Raw genomic sequence first — 15182 nt, 5'->3', positions numbered from 1 at the left:
TAAAGCGTGCACGTTTTATCCAAGCCATCAGCAGCTATAGGAGCTGCTGGAACAGAGATAGTGTGAAGTTACAGTAAGTCTGTTTTCTTTTTACTTTGTTCTTTCTTTCAATGCAGGAGCTTCGAAGAAGGAAGATTCTTGTTAGCCCTGAATCTTGTGAGAGTGACTGCAATGTCCGAACAATGGTCATCGGTGATGTAGTCAACACAACATCAAAGAAAATGTGTGAAGGATTATGGACATATTAAGCAACACAAGACGTACAGTACTGCTGAATCACCAACGTCCATCTCGCCGTCGGTGTCGATGTCCTCGCGCTCGTCCTGCACGGTGAAGAAGCAGCTCATGGGAAATGTCCAGTCAGTCATCTAAAAGGACAAATCCATACAGCACCTCTAAGGAGAGCCACAATTACACCTATTCTCCTGTAATAAACCTGTAATAAACCTGTAATAACTGTGATTGCAAGGGTTCTACAGATAACGAAAGGTTCTCATGACTCAGAGCTGCAGGACGAGTCAGAAGGTGTTGAAGGTTTCTACAACAGCTGATTCCAGACCCGAGACAAATAGCAGGTTTATTATTAAAGCCCTCATCCTGAAATGTTGTAGTTTCACACAGTGGGCCATCACACACACACACTCTCTCATGCTCTCTCTCACATTCTCTCTCTCACACACTCTCTCTCACTCACACACAAACTCTCTCATTCTCTCTCACACACATTCTCTCTCTCTCACTCTCTCTCTCTCTCTCACACACACACACACTCTCTCATGCTCTCTCTCACATTCTCTCTCTCACACACTCTCTCTCACTCACACACAAACTCTCTCATTCTCTCTCACACACATTCTCTCTCTCTCACTCTCTCTCTCTCACACACACACACACACTCTCTCATGCTCTCTCTCACTCACTCTCTCTCTCTCTCTCTCTCTCTCACACACACACTCTCTCATGCTCTCTCTCACATTCTCTCTCTCACACACTCTCTCTCACTCACACACAAACTCTCTCATTCTCTCTCACACACATTCTCTCTCTCTCACACTTGAATTTATTCTAAAATTTAAAATTGATTTTAATTTTCTTAAAGCAATGAATGATTTGAGCACTTTTATGTTGAAATGGTGTTATGCAAATGTTATCTGTTTTATTGATGATGATGATGAGCTAATTTTTAACACCCTTTTACACTAAAAATCTTTTTAAAAAAAAAGTGCTGCTAGTTTTTAACATTGTATCGTAAATTATTGCTAATTTAATAAAGCTGAGTTAAAAATCAAAAAAAAATCTCTCTCACACTCTCTCTCTCACACACACTCTCTCTCTCATTCTCTTTCTCTCTCTCTCTCTCTCTCTCTCACACACACACACTCTCTCTCATTCTCTTTCTCTCTCACTCTCTCTCACACACACTCTCTCTCTTTCTCTCTCACTCTCTCTCTCTCACACTCTCTCTCTCTTTCTCTCTCACGCTCTCTCTCTCTCTCTCACACACAGTGACATTAACCAATCATGAACATAAGCTTGTGTATGTGGAAGGATGCAGACTGTGTAGTGTTTTCTTGCACTTAGCCTGTAAAAAACATGCGATTCTCAGAGGATGTAGATCTCAGACCCAGCTGTAGAGTAAGAGACGCGTTTTACCGTATCTCTGCTTTTTTTTTTTTTGCTCTTTAGTTGAGTGAGAAATAACTGAGTGGTGAAGAAACTGCTCTTGATTGCTGTGATAAATGACAAGTGACTAGAGGAACTTGCTTCGCAGGTCTTTCCCAACAATGAATGTAACTATAAATAGATATAAATGTCCAAAAATTGGATTCAGTATCGAATATCTTTGTCGTGTTTAATATGAAGCTCATATGAAAGTAGACACTCAAGAATTTGTACTGTTTCAGCGATATATTCACAGAAAAGATCCGGGAAAACAAAAAACCTAGCACACAAATGTTTGTATCTTCAAAGTAAATGTTGATGTTGATATCAAACCCATTTCTGCTCTCTGAGACGCTCCAAGTTCTTGTTCATAAACATCTCAAATTTGAAGGTGTTTATCATCAACCACTAAACCTCAGTGTAAGATTATCAACAGAGGGAAAAGGATATTACTTAAATTTATCTATTCCACACATCCACTAAATGAGTATCTAGTCCCACTGCCCTCAGGGTGCAGGTACAGGGCTCTGAGGTGCAGAAGGGCCCACTTTGGAAGAAGCCTGATTCCCTCAGTCAGACATAGCTGAGTGTTATTCTGAATGGTTTTGACATGTGTGTATTATGACTGTTTATGTTTATGTTGTGTGTGTCGAACAAGTGCAGTGTTGTCGAAAAGAATTTCCCCTTTGGGGACAATAAAGTAAAGTAGTAGTAAAGTAGTAGTAGTCTTTAGCGTCACTGAAATGAGGACGGGTTCAGGGGCGTTGCAAGGGTTAGGTACGGTATGAGGGACCTGAGACTATGATGACTCATCGATTATTGTGCTTTTTTATTATCTCACCAACTCTTCCGATGAATGAATGAATGAATGAATGAATGGCGACTTACCCATGGTCGTATACAAACAACAGTGGAACCTGCTGACCGGAATATCTTCTGTTCTGTTCTGTTCTGTCCCTCGTCACTCCTCGCACTGCACCCCGCACCCTCTACCAGCACTGCTCCACTGGTTCCACCATCTCTCAGGGTAAGAGGCAAGTATACTACAAGACTCTTCTCAAGGAAACACTTCAACTAACACTTCTTTCCATATCCTTTGCATTTATTATCCAGCTAGTTGTTTGTAACCTAGTGAACTAGCATTAATGTATCCAATGTTAGAGATTTAAGCACTTATGTACGTCTCTCTGTATAAGGGCGTCTGCCAAATGCCATAAATGTAAATGTAAACGTTTAACAGATCGACACGTAAGTTTTGAAACTGCATACAGCAGAACGAACATGTAAAATAGGCTCTAATGGACAGACGGGTTTCTTGTACTGAAAGGTCTTGTACTTTATTTGTGATGTAACATTTTTTTCAGTTATCTAATGTCCAGGGGCTTTTGACAGTGCACGAGGGGCTTAAGCCCCTGAAGCCCCTCTTCGCAAAACAACTGGATGTCCCTTCTGGAGTCTGGTTCCTCCTAAAGTTTCTTACTCATATCATCTCAGGGCCCATGACATTTTCTCCCTGTCACCATCACCTCAGGCTTGCTCATTAGGCACGAATATTAAAGGTAATTAATAACGTACTTTTTTTTTATTCCGTTTCTATAATTCGGTAAAGCTGCCTTAAGAAAATGTCAATTCTTAAACACGCTATCAAAAAGAAATCAAATTGAATTACTGCACACGGAGGTGTGAATTTCACAGCAGAAGAAAACGACACGACGAACCGAGCAGCGTTTGTTTGAATCACACATGCAGGCGACGTGAATATAAAAAGATGTTGTCGTTGATTGGGAAGGTTTTAAACAAGAAATAGCGATCATGGTGAAGGTGAAGGTACTTTCTGAAGTTCACGGAAACACCGTTATTAATCAACTCTGTACAGCTGAGCACTGGAATAAAATGCAGGCAGAAAGGTTCAAGGATCCAAAGCAAATCATCTCCATGCAAGACTTACAGTATGCTTAAGAAGGTAAACAAGAAGCAGCCAGCTCTTAAAGTGTCACAGGATGAGCGATAAGCAGCAGAAACAACTGTTACAGAAAGAAAGAAAGAAAGAAAGAAAGAAAGAAAGACAGACAGACAGACAGACAGACAGACAGAAAGACAGACAGACAGACAGACAGACAGACAGAAAGAAAGAAATGAAAGAAAGACAGACAGACAGACAGACAAACAGAAAGACAGACAGACAGACAGACAGACAGACAGACAGACAGACAGACAGACAGACAGACAGACAGACAGACAGACAGACAGACAGACAGACAGAAAGAAAGAAATGAAAGAAAGACAGACAGACAGACAGACAGAAAGAAAGACAGACAAACAGAAAGACAGACAGACAGACAGACAGACAGACAGAAAGAAAGAAAGAAAGAAAGAAAGAAAGAAAGAAAGAAAGAAAGAAAGAAAGAAAGAAAGAAAGAAAGAAGGGTGGTGTGTATGATCTCTACAACAAGACTGTACACACTGAAGCATGGTGGTGGGAGCTTCCTGACTTCTGGGGAGAAGATGGACAGATGGATGACTCAACAACACAACAGCTCCAAACGTGCGGCCAAAATGAATATATCGTTCAAAACCGTTGCTTTTTTTTTCTTTTATGAGAAGCCATTTTAACATCATGGCTTAATACCTTGACATACAAAGAGTTGAAAATCTACTGACATTCACTGCGGCCTTGATGTTGAACAATCTCACTGAGACAGTGTTTACCAGGGTACTAAAGATTTTATGTCTCACCACTTCAGTTTAACTATAATATATAGAGGTAAAGGTGTGAACACATTAACACCAGGTAAGGAAGAAAAGAATATTCTGGAGTGTTTTATTCCTCTTATACCACAGACATGTGAAGGGTTACAGGGATTTTTTTTAATTAACAAAAGTGTTACAGCTTAAAATCTGAGTGTTACTGAGCACTGACGCTCACACGGACGACTTTCGAAAATGTTCTTCTCGGTGAAAACATGGCCACGATAAAGGAGATGTTCAGGATGATGGTTTTCTCCTCAATCTGCAAACATACATGGGCCCCCACGTTCTTCCCTTTTCTGGCACCACCAAATAACCCAATGGAGAACGGAGGTGGGCGAATTTAAAATGACCAGAGAGAGAGACAATCAGTTCCTCTTCCAGCCCCACAAGCTCCACCCCCTGGGAGGTGGAAAGCACCGCCTCCACCACTGACTGGTTCTCAGCACGGGAAAAGGTGCAGGTGGAATAAACCACGAGTCCTCCGGGACGCACCGCTGCCAAGGCTGAGCTGAGAGAGACAGAGAGAGACAGACAGACAGACAGACAGAGAGAGAGAGAGAGAGAGAGAGAGAGAGACACAGAGAGAGAGAGAGAGAGAGAGAGAGAGAGAGAGACAGAGTGACAGAGAGAGAGAGAGAGAGAGAGAGAGAGAGAGAGAGAGAGACAGAGAGAGAGAGACAGAGTGAGAGAGAGAGACAGAGTGACAGAGAGAGAGAGAGAGAGAGAGACAGAGAGAGAGAGAGACAGAGTGACAGAGAGAGAGACAGAGAGAGAGAGAGACAGAGAGAGAGAGAGAGACAGAGTGACAGAGAGAGAGAGAGAGAGAGACAGAGTGACAGAGAGAGAGACAGAGAGAGAGAGAGAGACAGAGAGAGAGACAGAGAGACAGACACAGAGAGAGAGAGAGAGAGAGAAAGAGAGAGAGAGAGAAAGAGAGAGAGAGTGTGAGAGAGAGAGAGAGAGAGAGAGAGAAAGAGAGATAGAGAGAGATCTCGCTATTACATCGAGAGATCTCCCTACTCGATCGATATCATGAGCTCTTGCTCGCTCTCTCCCGATCGCTATCTTATCTCTCGACAGATACTCATCTGCTCGAGCCTCTCTTCTACTCCTGCTCTCCAGCTTCTCTTCTCTCGTCCTCTCCCTCTATCTTCGTTCTCGCTCTCGCGCTACTCTCTTTCTCTCTCTCTCTGCTCCCTCTCTCTTCTCTCGCTCTCTCTCTCCTCTCTCTCTCGCTCCCTCTCTCTCTCTCCTCTCTCCCTCTCCTATCATTCTAACCTAGACATGATCTCTCTCTCTCTGCTCCCCCTCTCCTTCTCTCTCTTGCTCTTCTCTCTCTCTAGTTATAACTAATTTACATAAATACAAGTAGTAAAGTATATATACATCCTAGATAGATATAGATAGATGTGGGGTATTTGGTTATAGTAGATCGAAAGAGAGAGATACCCAATAATAGCCATCTTGTTGCTGAAAGGTCATCATTATTATGGTAAAGGTCACCAAGCCGCAGCTTCCTTACATAACTTCAGCTATAATTGTTCCAAACATTTACGGCCTGTAATAACAGTGATGATGTTCCTGAACTCCACACTGCTGCTAGTAAGGTCATTAAGCTAAGAAGGGAAACACAAACAAATAAATCATGTTATCTGTTGCATCTTGAGACTTTAGGAGCGGGAATAAGATGCACATTCCCAGGGCTCTGATAGGTCGAGCTGCACCGATCCCCTTCAACAAGATTACACAATAACTTCATACGCAGCTGTATGTAAAAACACCCTTTGTCCATTCTTATTAATATTTATATGCCTGTGTGTGTATTTGGGTAATCATTTCCCAGAGAAGCAACAGCTTTCCAGAAGTAAACGTTCCCTGTAGATAATCTCACAGGAGACAGAGAGTTTATTCATCTACATCTGACCCAAAAATCGATTGTTTATTTTTTTATCCTACGCTCACGGTGATTTTCGTTCGTACTCGACTGTGAGATTTTTTAACAGGTTTAGTCGGCTCTGTTTCCAGAGTAAAGTATAAAACAAAGTAGTTTCAGAACTGAAAAGTGTTTCAGTATTTGAAGAGTGAGTTTTTATGAGATGTTTATGAGCACGGATGAAGCATTGGGATATTCTGAGCAGATCAGAACCTGAAGTGAGTGTTTGAGATGTCTGCGATGTCTCACCAGAGAAGCTCCTTCTGCAGCTGAGGTAGATTAGCTCGCTCTCTCAGCCGCAGCTCCACCTGCTGGGCTCCGGAGCTAAACAGCCAACTGCGGTCATTGGAGCATGGGGCATCTACTAGCACCTGACACAAGGGACACACACACACACACACACACACACCAGGGGAACATGTGAATATTAGCAAGAGGAAAATGAGGGGGAAAATATTCCATGCGCCTGATGGGAATAGCGACGGGAGTCAAGAGGCAACATGCTGTGAAGGGAAACGGAGGATGTGAGCCTCTGAAAGGAAACACACACACACACACACACACACACACACACACACACACCACTCATGAGGGAGTTGAAAGAAAGAGAACATCTGAAATTAGCAGATGGAGGACACACCTGAGTTACAGTGAAGTTTGGCAATTAAAATGGCAAAAAAAAAAAAGAACAAGAAAATAAATAAATAAATAAATAAATAAATAAATAAATAAATAAATAAATAAATAGACAGACAGACAGACAGACAGACAGACAGACAGACAGACAGACAGACAGACAGACAGACAGACAGACAGATAGATAGATAGATAGATAGATAGATAGATAGATAGATAGATAGATAGATAGATAGATAGATAGATAGATGCACAACTACTGTGCATCCATTTCTTAATTAAGCCTGTATATTTAAAAGAGCATGACCGGTTTTCACATGCGTGTGTGTGTGCGTGCACACACACCCACCCACACACACCCACACACACACACACACACACACAGTCTACTTTCCAGCTAAGTGTTCCAGCTAAGCTCCTCTCAGAGATTAAGGTTTTCACTCCTCATTAAAGTCGGCTCACTGCAAGTGTCTTGATGAACAGAGCTTTGAACGTCTGGCTGCACACCAGCTTTATTCTCCCATAATTCCATTCTGTCACAGTTCTATTACCTACAGGGCATAAAATACCACACACACACACACACACACACACACACACACACACACACACACACACACACACACACACACACTGTAAGCAAAGACCTCCAAAGTGCACGGATCACCCTTCTGTTCAAATGAGTCAAGCTGAAACGGTTCGTATCACACGACTCTGAGTCATACCGCTCGGAGAATCCAGCCTGCGGTCGGATTCTTACAGCTGAAGCTAATTTTGCTTCACTTCCAGCCTTTTGTCACACTGAATGATGAAGATGGCCCCATGTGTCCCTCTGGATGGATGACACACATCAAACAAAATGAAAATGCTGCCACCTAGTGGATAAAGCTGTGCACTACACTATACCTTATTACCAGCTCAGTGTTTATATGTATAATATTTATAGTATATTTTTATATTTCTTCCTCACACTATTTTATTTACACATAACAATTCATTATTACATGAATGTTACAAAAATAAGACGAAATTATATTTTAAAGTGATGTGACATACGGCTAAGTACGGTGACCCATACTCAGAATTTGTTCTCTGCATTTAACCCATCCAAAGTGCACACACACAGCAGTGAACACACACACCGCGAACACACACCCGGAGCAGCCATTTATGCTGCGGCACCCGGGGAGCAGTTGGGGGTTCGGTGCTTTGCTCAAGGGCACCTCAGGGGCACCTCAGTCGTGGCCGGCCCGAGATTCGAACCCACAATCTTCGGATTACGAGTCAGACTTTCCAACCATTAGGCCACGACTTGCCCCATTTTAATATAAAACCTGTACAAGTATATTTAGTATATTACACAGATCAGGTAACCTAACAGAATGAATTAATTAAACAACTTTTATTAACTTTCTTTCTTAATTATGTGCTTTAATGATGGCCTTCATTTACAGACTTTACTGCTTTCTTGGCTTAACTAACATACAATAAATAGCTTGTTTGCTAACAAAAGGGAAACTTTTCTTACTTTACACTTAGGGATTTTACTCACTTTCTTCATTACTTACATACTTAAGTCACTTTACTAACGGATTTACTTACATAATTTTACTTACACATTTATATACTCGACCGGCTGAATTTATTCAAATCACTTAACGTACTTATTTTGCTTGCTTTATTTGTTGTCGTTACTTACTTTACATACGATATAAACTTCACGTATGGACTTAAATTACTTACTCGCTTTTTACACGCTTTATTTGTATTCTCACTTATTTACAGACTTTATATATTTACTTTCTTTCTTTACTTACATATTTATTTACGCAACTAGGTAAAATTATGAAAACGTTCAACTTTAATTATTTAAACGTTTCAATTTATGCCACGTTATTTACTTTCACTTTTCTTTCATTTTTTACACATTTACTTACTTTACACCAGGATTTTACTTCATTACTTTCTCAGTTACTTACTTATGAAATCTGCGTGTTTAATTGTTTCTGCTATTTATATATTTATTTACTTGGCTAGCTGAATTTGTTTAAATCGCTTAAGTTACTTGCTTTAGTTATGGGTGATAATTTACATTTAAACTTTGACTTACTTTCTGACTTTACATATATTTACATTTTTACTGATGTACTTGCTCACTAGGTAAAATGATTTAAATCACTTAAGTTATTTACTTGTCATTTGTACAGATTTTTACACAAGTTTTTTACTTACTTAGGAAAGTGACATGTTCAATTTTTTCCATTACTTACGTATTTACTTAGTCGACTAGCTGAATTAATTTCAGTCACCTAAGTGACTTGAGTCATGGAAGTTAATTACATTAAATATGGACTTTACTTACTTTCTTACTCTTAATACTTACAGAATGTACATGCTTATTTACTTACATTTATTCAAGTAACTGCAGTTAAGTTGCTATAGTTAAGGACGTAACTTTACACATGGACTTTATTTACTTACTCAACTGTTTGAATTCATTTCAAATCACTTGAGCTATTTGCTTTAGTTATGGATGTTATTTACTTTCCGTATAGAATTTTACTTACTTTATTACTGAATTACAGACTTTACATGTGCATTTACATCTTACGTCTTATTACATCATTTCTTACTTGACTGGCTGAATTTATTAAATTCACGTCACTTCGGTTACATGACTTATATATTTAACTTCCATATATTTACTAAGTTACTTTATTTAAGAACTTACATCATTTCTTCAGCAACATATACACTTAATTATGACTGAATTAGTTCTTAAATCACTAAATTACCTATTGAACTTGCTTTATTAATGGACTTAACTATTACATTCGTTTCCCTTTTATTATTTTGGCTGGGTTTGATGTCGTAAAGTCGTCCGTCACTCGACCTTGACTGGACGATATTTTCGAGGATGTTTAGACTTCCTTTTTAAGCTGCTGAAGTGACAATTCAGAAATAAACAACATTAACCAAAGTGAAATGCTTCAGTCTGGTCAGTTTAAACCCATTTGATTAAAGTGACCGCTCAATGTAAAACAAAACATCTGTACATTACATCTGGCGCATAGCGACCAGATAACTGAGATTCTAACTAAACAAATTCTGGATAACTAACCTCTAGAATAAATGTATAGTAAAAGTAGTTAGTAGAGAGATAGCAAGCTTCACCACTCATATGGCAAATATCTAATAATAAAATTGCAGCCCCTGCTTTGAGAAGCAAGACCCATTAAGCCATTAGAGTACAATGCTGAGTCAGCAGGCTGTGTAAAGCGCCTACATGCTGTATGAGTGCTGTGTTTCTCCTGAAGGCTGGCTGGGGATCTCCAGAGTGTCTGAGGAAAGACACTGTGTGTGTGTGTGTGTGTGTGTGTGTGTGTGTGTGTGTGTGTGTGTGTGTGTGTGTGTGTGTGTGTGTGTGTGTGTGTGTGTGTATGTGTCGTGTGTGTGTTTGTGTGTGTGTGAGTGTGTGTATATGTGTCGGTGTGTGAGTCTGTGTGTGTGTGTGTGTGTGTGTGTGTGTGTGTGTGTGTGTGTGTGTGTGTGTGTGTGTGTGTGTGTGTGTATGTGTCGGTGTGTGTGTTTGTGTGTGTGTCTATGTGTGTTTGTGTGTGTGTGTGTTTGTGCGTGTGTTTGTGTGTGTGTGTTTGTGCGTGTGCGTTTGTGCATGTGTGTTTGTACGTGTGTGTGTGTGTCTGTGTGTGTTTGTGCGTGTGCGCTTGTGTGTGCGCTTGTGTGTGTGCGCTTGTGTGTGTGTGTGTTTGTGCGTGTGTGTTTGTGCGTGTGCGTTTGTGTGTGTTTGTGCATGTGTGTGTGTGTGTGTGTGTGTGTGTCTGTGTGTTTGTGCGTGTGCTTGTGTGTGTGTGTGTGTGTAGATTTCACCGCTTCAAAACCACCCAGTCAGTGTGAGGGGAAAAGCAGAGATCAGGTAAACATTTAATTGCTTTCTGTAAAAAAGATAGATAAATGAAGATGACGAGTGTAAAAATATGTCATTAATAAAGGTTCAGAATCGACACAGAAGTGAATATATATATAGAGAGAGAGAGATAAAGCAAAAACACTTTTATACTCTCCAGATGCTGTAAATTAAATGTCAGAGGTGATAATGCTACTGACGGGAAATCTCTAGTAGGTAGAGATCTGCATTTTCCCGGACAATTGAAAATGTTCTGTCTTTTTTTCCCCAGATGCGCGTAAAGCAACACATGAGGATTTCTTTAATGACTTTATCCAAAGCCATATTCTGTCACAGAAAGCACACGCTGCCTCTCCTTCAGATACTCGCTGCTGAATATTATACACAAACGCCAAATCTCACTCCAGACAGGAAAATGTCCGTAGCGCTTGTTACCATGGCAACCAGTACAGCGACTGGAGACTTGCAGCGATAAAATCACTGAGTGTGTGAACGCAGGGTAAGCCGTTAAGCGAGCGTGGCTCTCGTACCTTGTCGAACATCTTTGTCGTCGTGCCCCCGATGTCCCTGCCGTCCTCGTTGGTCACGTCGAGGATGTCTCTGAGTTCACGAGGGACGTACGACTCCAGAGTCTTTGCCAGCCATTCGTACCTGCTCTTGTCCATTTCATTACAATGCAGCAGCCCTGAGAGTCAAATGATCACAATATAAGCAACAGCAACTGGTTTCTTATGCTTTAAACTGCAGGTGTTTGCTCAAAAATACAGACAAATAAAATACAATTATGAGCTTAAATGCATTTAAGTGACATTAACTGAGGACAACTTGGTCATACCCGGGTTTGCCATTTGCAGTACAGCCAGGGCTTTCCCTCCCGGAGCGGAGCACAGATCCAAGACACTCTCTCCGTCCGTCACAGCCAGCGCCAGCACAGGCAGCATGGACGCAGCATTCAACAGGTAGTACTGCTTCAGCCAGCCAGGGCGATGTCTCTGAGTGTGCAGACGCACCGCATCTCTGTGGACCAGACACTGAAGAGACCCGATGACGGGAGAATCCGGCTGAGACAGAAGGTTGTAATAACCGAGCGATTTTAAGTCAGCTTTGATGTTCAGAAGATCGCTGAAGCGATTCAGTAGGACGGCGTATTGCCAGCAGTGAGGATTCAGCAAGACTTCCCTAAACAAAACAAATTAGAAAATCAACTCAAATAAAAAGCAGGAGATTTTACAGTTCTTGTTCGTTTACTATTCCGTATATCCTGTAGATCCTCTCTTGCTCTTGGGTATATTTTGTCATAACGAAGGTCATGCTGATATAATTATAACAATCTGTCGGCTATGTGGGGAATTTATCCTGCTCTCGCATACGAGTGTGTGTTTAAAAGCCTGCACACGAGATAATACAGACACAGGATAATAGAACTGTGCGTGTTGTCTTTTCATACATGTGTACTGATAAACTCATAATCGATATAATAATCATTATATACTCAGACAGCGTTGACTTTATTTTCTAGGAAAGCAGTCATTTGCTGTGGTATTAATAAAGAATAAATAATCAATTTGGGACTTGCTGTTAAAGGGAAATAATACACTCTGATATGGTGAAACGCTTCACAACTCCATTGTCGATGATTTGCTCATAACAGAAGGAACCCGAGTGCTTTTTTATTTACCTGTCAATCAAATTCACTTGTCTACGCATTCCCTATTGGTTTTACATTCGCGTTTACATTTACATCGTCAGGCAGACGCTCTTGTCCAGAGTGACGTACAGAAGTGCTTAAGTCTCTATCGTTGGATACTTTAACTCTGGTTCACTGGGTTACATACTTAAGATACCGTGAGTCTAAAGTTTTGTTGTTGTTTTTTTGTTTTATGATTTATTATTAATTCCCTGGATCTACAGAAAACACTCTGAGATCTAATCTCAGATTTTAAATTTTAAATTTTCGTATTTTAAATTTAAAGTTAATGTCGTTGTTTTTTTTTTTATTAAATTTAAAATGTAATTGTATATCTTTATTTATTTATTTATATATCCTTATTTCTTCTTCTTCTTCTTCTTATTATTATTATTATTATTATTATTATTATTATTATATATTTATTGCTTCTCTCTCTCTCTCTCTCTCTCTCTCTCTCTCTAGTTTCCATACTTCTGTAAAGCTGCTTTGAGACAATGGGGATTGTGAAATGAACTGAATTGAATTGTTTTCCTCCACAGATCCATATCTGACATGTTGATGTAGAAGAACATGCAGAACCTTGCAGAGATCCAGAGATCCAGTCCCAGCTCCTGTGTGTATTGTGTGTTAAAATGCTCCAGCACCGAATCACACACTTTCCTCTCAGCTCTGCTCCATGTGTCCTTTTTAACAGAAAACTACAATAAAAAAATAGATTCTTATTATAAACTCTTAATAACTCAGTGACAGATTATTGTAGAGCGCTACACATTTAAAAACAGGATTAAACCGAAACAAACCCGAGTGTGAAGTCGTCCATTGATCACATAACAGCATGTTGTTGACACACGTGTTTTAGATAAACATCTTAATAACAGCATTATACACGATAGTGAAACATCGGTCCGTCTGCTTAATGTTTCCCCTAGAAACGCCGAACATCGCTATACGTTCCGGGTGTTTTTAGGCTTCCACGCGATACGATACAACAATCCGATATTTGTTGATACACTAGAATCTGCTTCCATACGATATTAATTCATAGGCTAATGTGAATATATATATATATATATATATATATATATATATATATATATATATATATATATATATATATATATATATACATACATACAAACACATTATATATATATATACGTATATGTATATGTATATATATATATATACGTATGTATATATATATGTATATATATATATACATACGTATATATATATATACATATATATATATAAAACATGATATAATACAGTTTTCAATCGACGGCTAACGATTCGATAGCTGACAAAACCACTGAATCTGAACTGCTCCGAATCAAAGGCTTTGAAACCGGTGATGCAATTTGAATATATAGGGCGACGATTCAAACTTTGACACCGCTACCGAATCTGCTACAATACAATATGGTTTTGATGGTAGTTAAGCTATCATCATTGCTGGAGAATGACTCTCACCCGGTGTATGACACGGTTTCATCTCTGAGCGGCTCCTTCAGTGACAGACTGTTACGTCCTGTGGCTGAAAGTGCTGCACATTCTAATTGTCTGTACAGATGCTCTTTTCTCCCTGCTGCTATTAGACTTCACAACCAAAGCTGCTCCCAGTAAACCAGTCACCATAATACACAATGTTATTACTGTTTAACTGCTATAAAAACAATAACAAAGTATTTAAACAACAACGTGCAATAACAGAAATTTTGAAAAACATGCGATATTACACTGTGTGCGCAATATGTCTGTTAGTGCAACTACTTACTCGTGGTCTCTTTTTTCTTCTTTGTATTTATACATTGTGTTGTGTATATACTGTATATTATATTATGTCTTTTATATAATTGCATTTTTTTGCTGCTGTAACAGAGAAATGTCCCATTGTGAGACGAATAAAGGTATATCTTATCTATTTCTAAAGCAACAGTGATATTCTGCTGAATCTGATAGATACGGTAGGGTACAGAACATTTTCCTTTGCACCTACAGGTTTGGGGTGTTTCCTTCCTTCTTCTCTTTCCTGTGTTTGCGCATTCTTCCTGGGCTTTAAGGGTTTCCTCTGGGTTATTCAGTGTCCTCCTGCAGTCCAAAAAACATAAGCTGTACACTGAGTGCCATTTCTAAATTGTCCATAATGTGTGAATTAGGAAGGGTGTACCCTATATTGTCACCGGAGTCCTCTGGGATAAACACCAGGTCCCACAGAGACCCCGTGTAGGACAAGAAGTACCGAAAATGGATGAATGGACGGCTGGATGATGCTTTGTGTTGGAAGTAGACGTTTTCAAGGGTCCACTTAGATCCGGAAACCCAAGGTCCGACCCGAGACCCGAGCTTTCACATGTGCCTCGAACACGGGTCGGGTATAATAATAGCGGCATCGGGTCTCGGGTAATTTAAAATTAATGTATTTTTTCCAAACGGACCCGAGAATACCCGAGCTACTATATCTCGTGTGTGTGCATCGACTCGAGTCCTTTTCTAACCTCTCCTCTGTTTGCCAAGACCGCTTGCGACATGTGGCTGGTGACATGTGGCTGGTGGTAAGCTAATTTTCGTTGAAACGAACATGT

At 39.9% G+C, this 15182-nt stretch overlaps 1 protein-coding gene across 4 annotated transcripts; it reads right to left on the bottom strand.

Annotated features, from left to right (window-relative positions):
- Positions 1-4466: 4466 nt before the first annotated feature.
- Positions 4467-13528, bottom strand: nsun3 (NOP2/Sun RNA methyltransferase 3). 4 transcript variants are annotated; one of them, XM_047803684.1, is made up of 7 exons: positions 13398-13528; positions 13177-13295; positions 11743-12086; positions 11438-11592; positions 6596-6717; positions 5936-6029; positions 4782-4921 (listed from the first exon to the last, which is right to left on the bottom strand). In XM_047803684.1, exons 1-6 carry the CDS (start codon positions 13476-13478, stop codon positions 5942-5944), a joined length of 909 nt encoding a protein of 302 aa, XP_047659640.1. In that variant the 5' UTR covers positions 13479-13528; the 3' UTR covers positions 4782-4921; positions 5936-5941. The 4 variants fall into 4 exon arrangements, with proteins under 4 accessions (XP_047659639.1, XP_047659642.1, XP_047659640.1 ...); XM_047803685.1 differs by having other exon boundaries at positions 4794-4916; XM_047803683.1 differs by lacking the exon at positions 5936-6029 and having other exon boundaries at positions 4467-4921.
- Between the last annotated feature and the right edge of the window lie 1654 nt (positions 13529-15182).

This window comes from Tachysurus fulvidraco, chromosome 18, assembly GCF_022655615.1.
Source record: "Tachysurus fulvidraco isolate hzauxx_2018 chromosome 18, HZAU_PFXX_2.0, whole genome shotgun sequence".
Taxonomy (NCBI): domain Eukaryota; kingdom Metazoa; phylum Chordata; class Actinopteri; order Siluriformes; family Bagridae; genus Tachysurus; species Tachysurus fulvidraco.
Note: the sequence above shows the minus strand (reverse complement) of the source record. Positions and strands in the feature narration are given on the sequence as shown.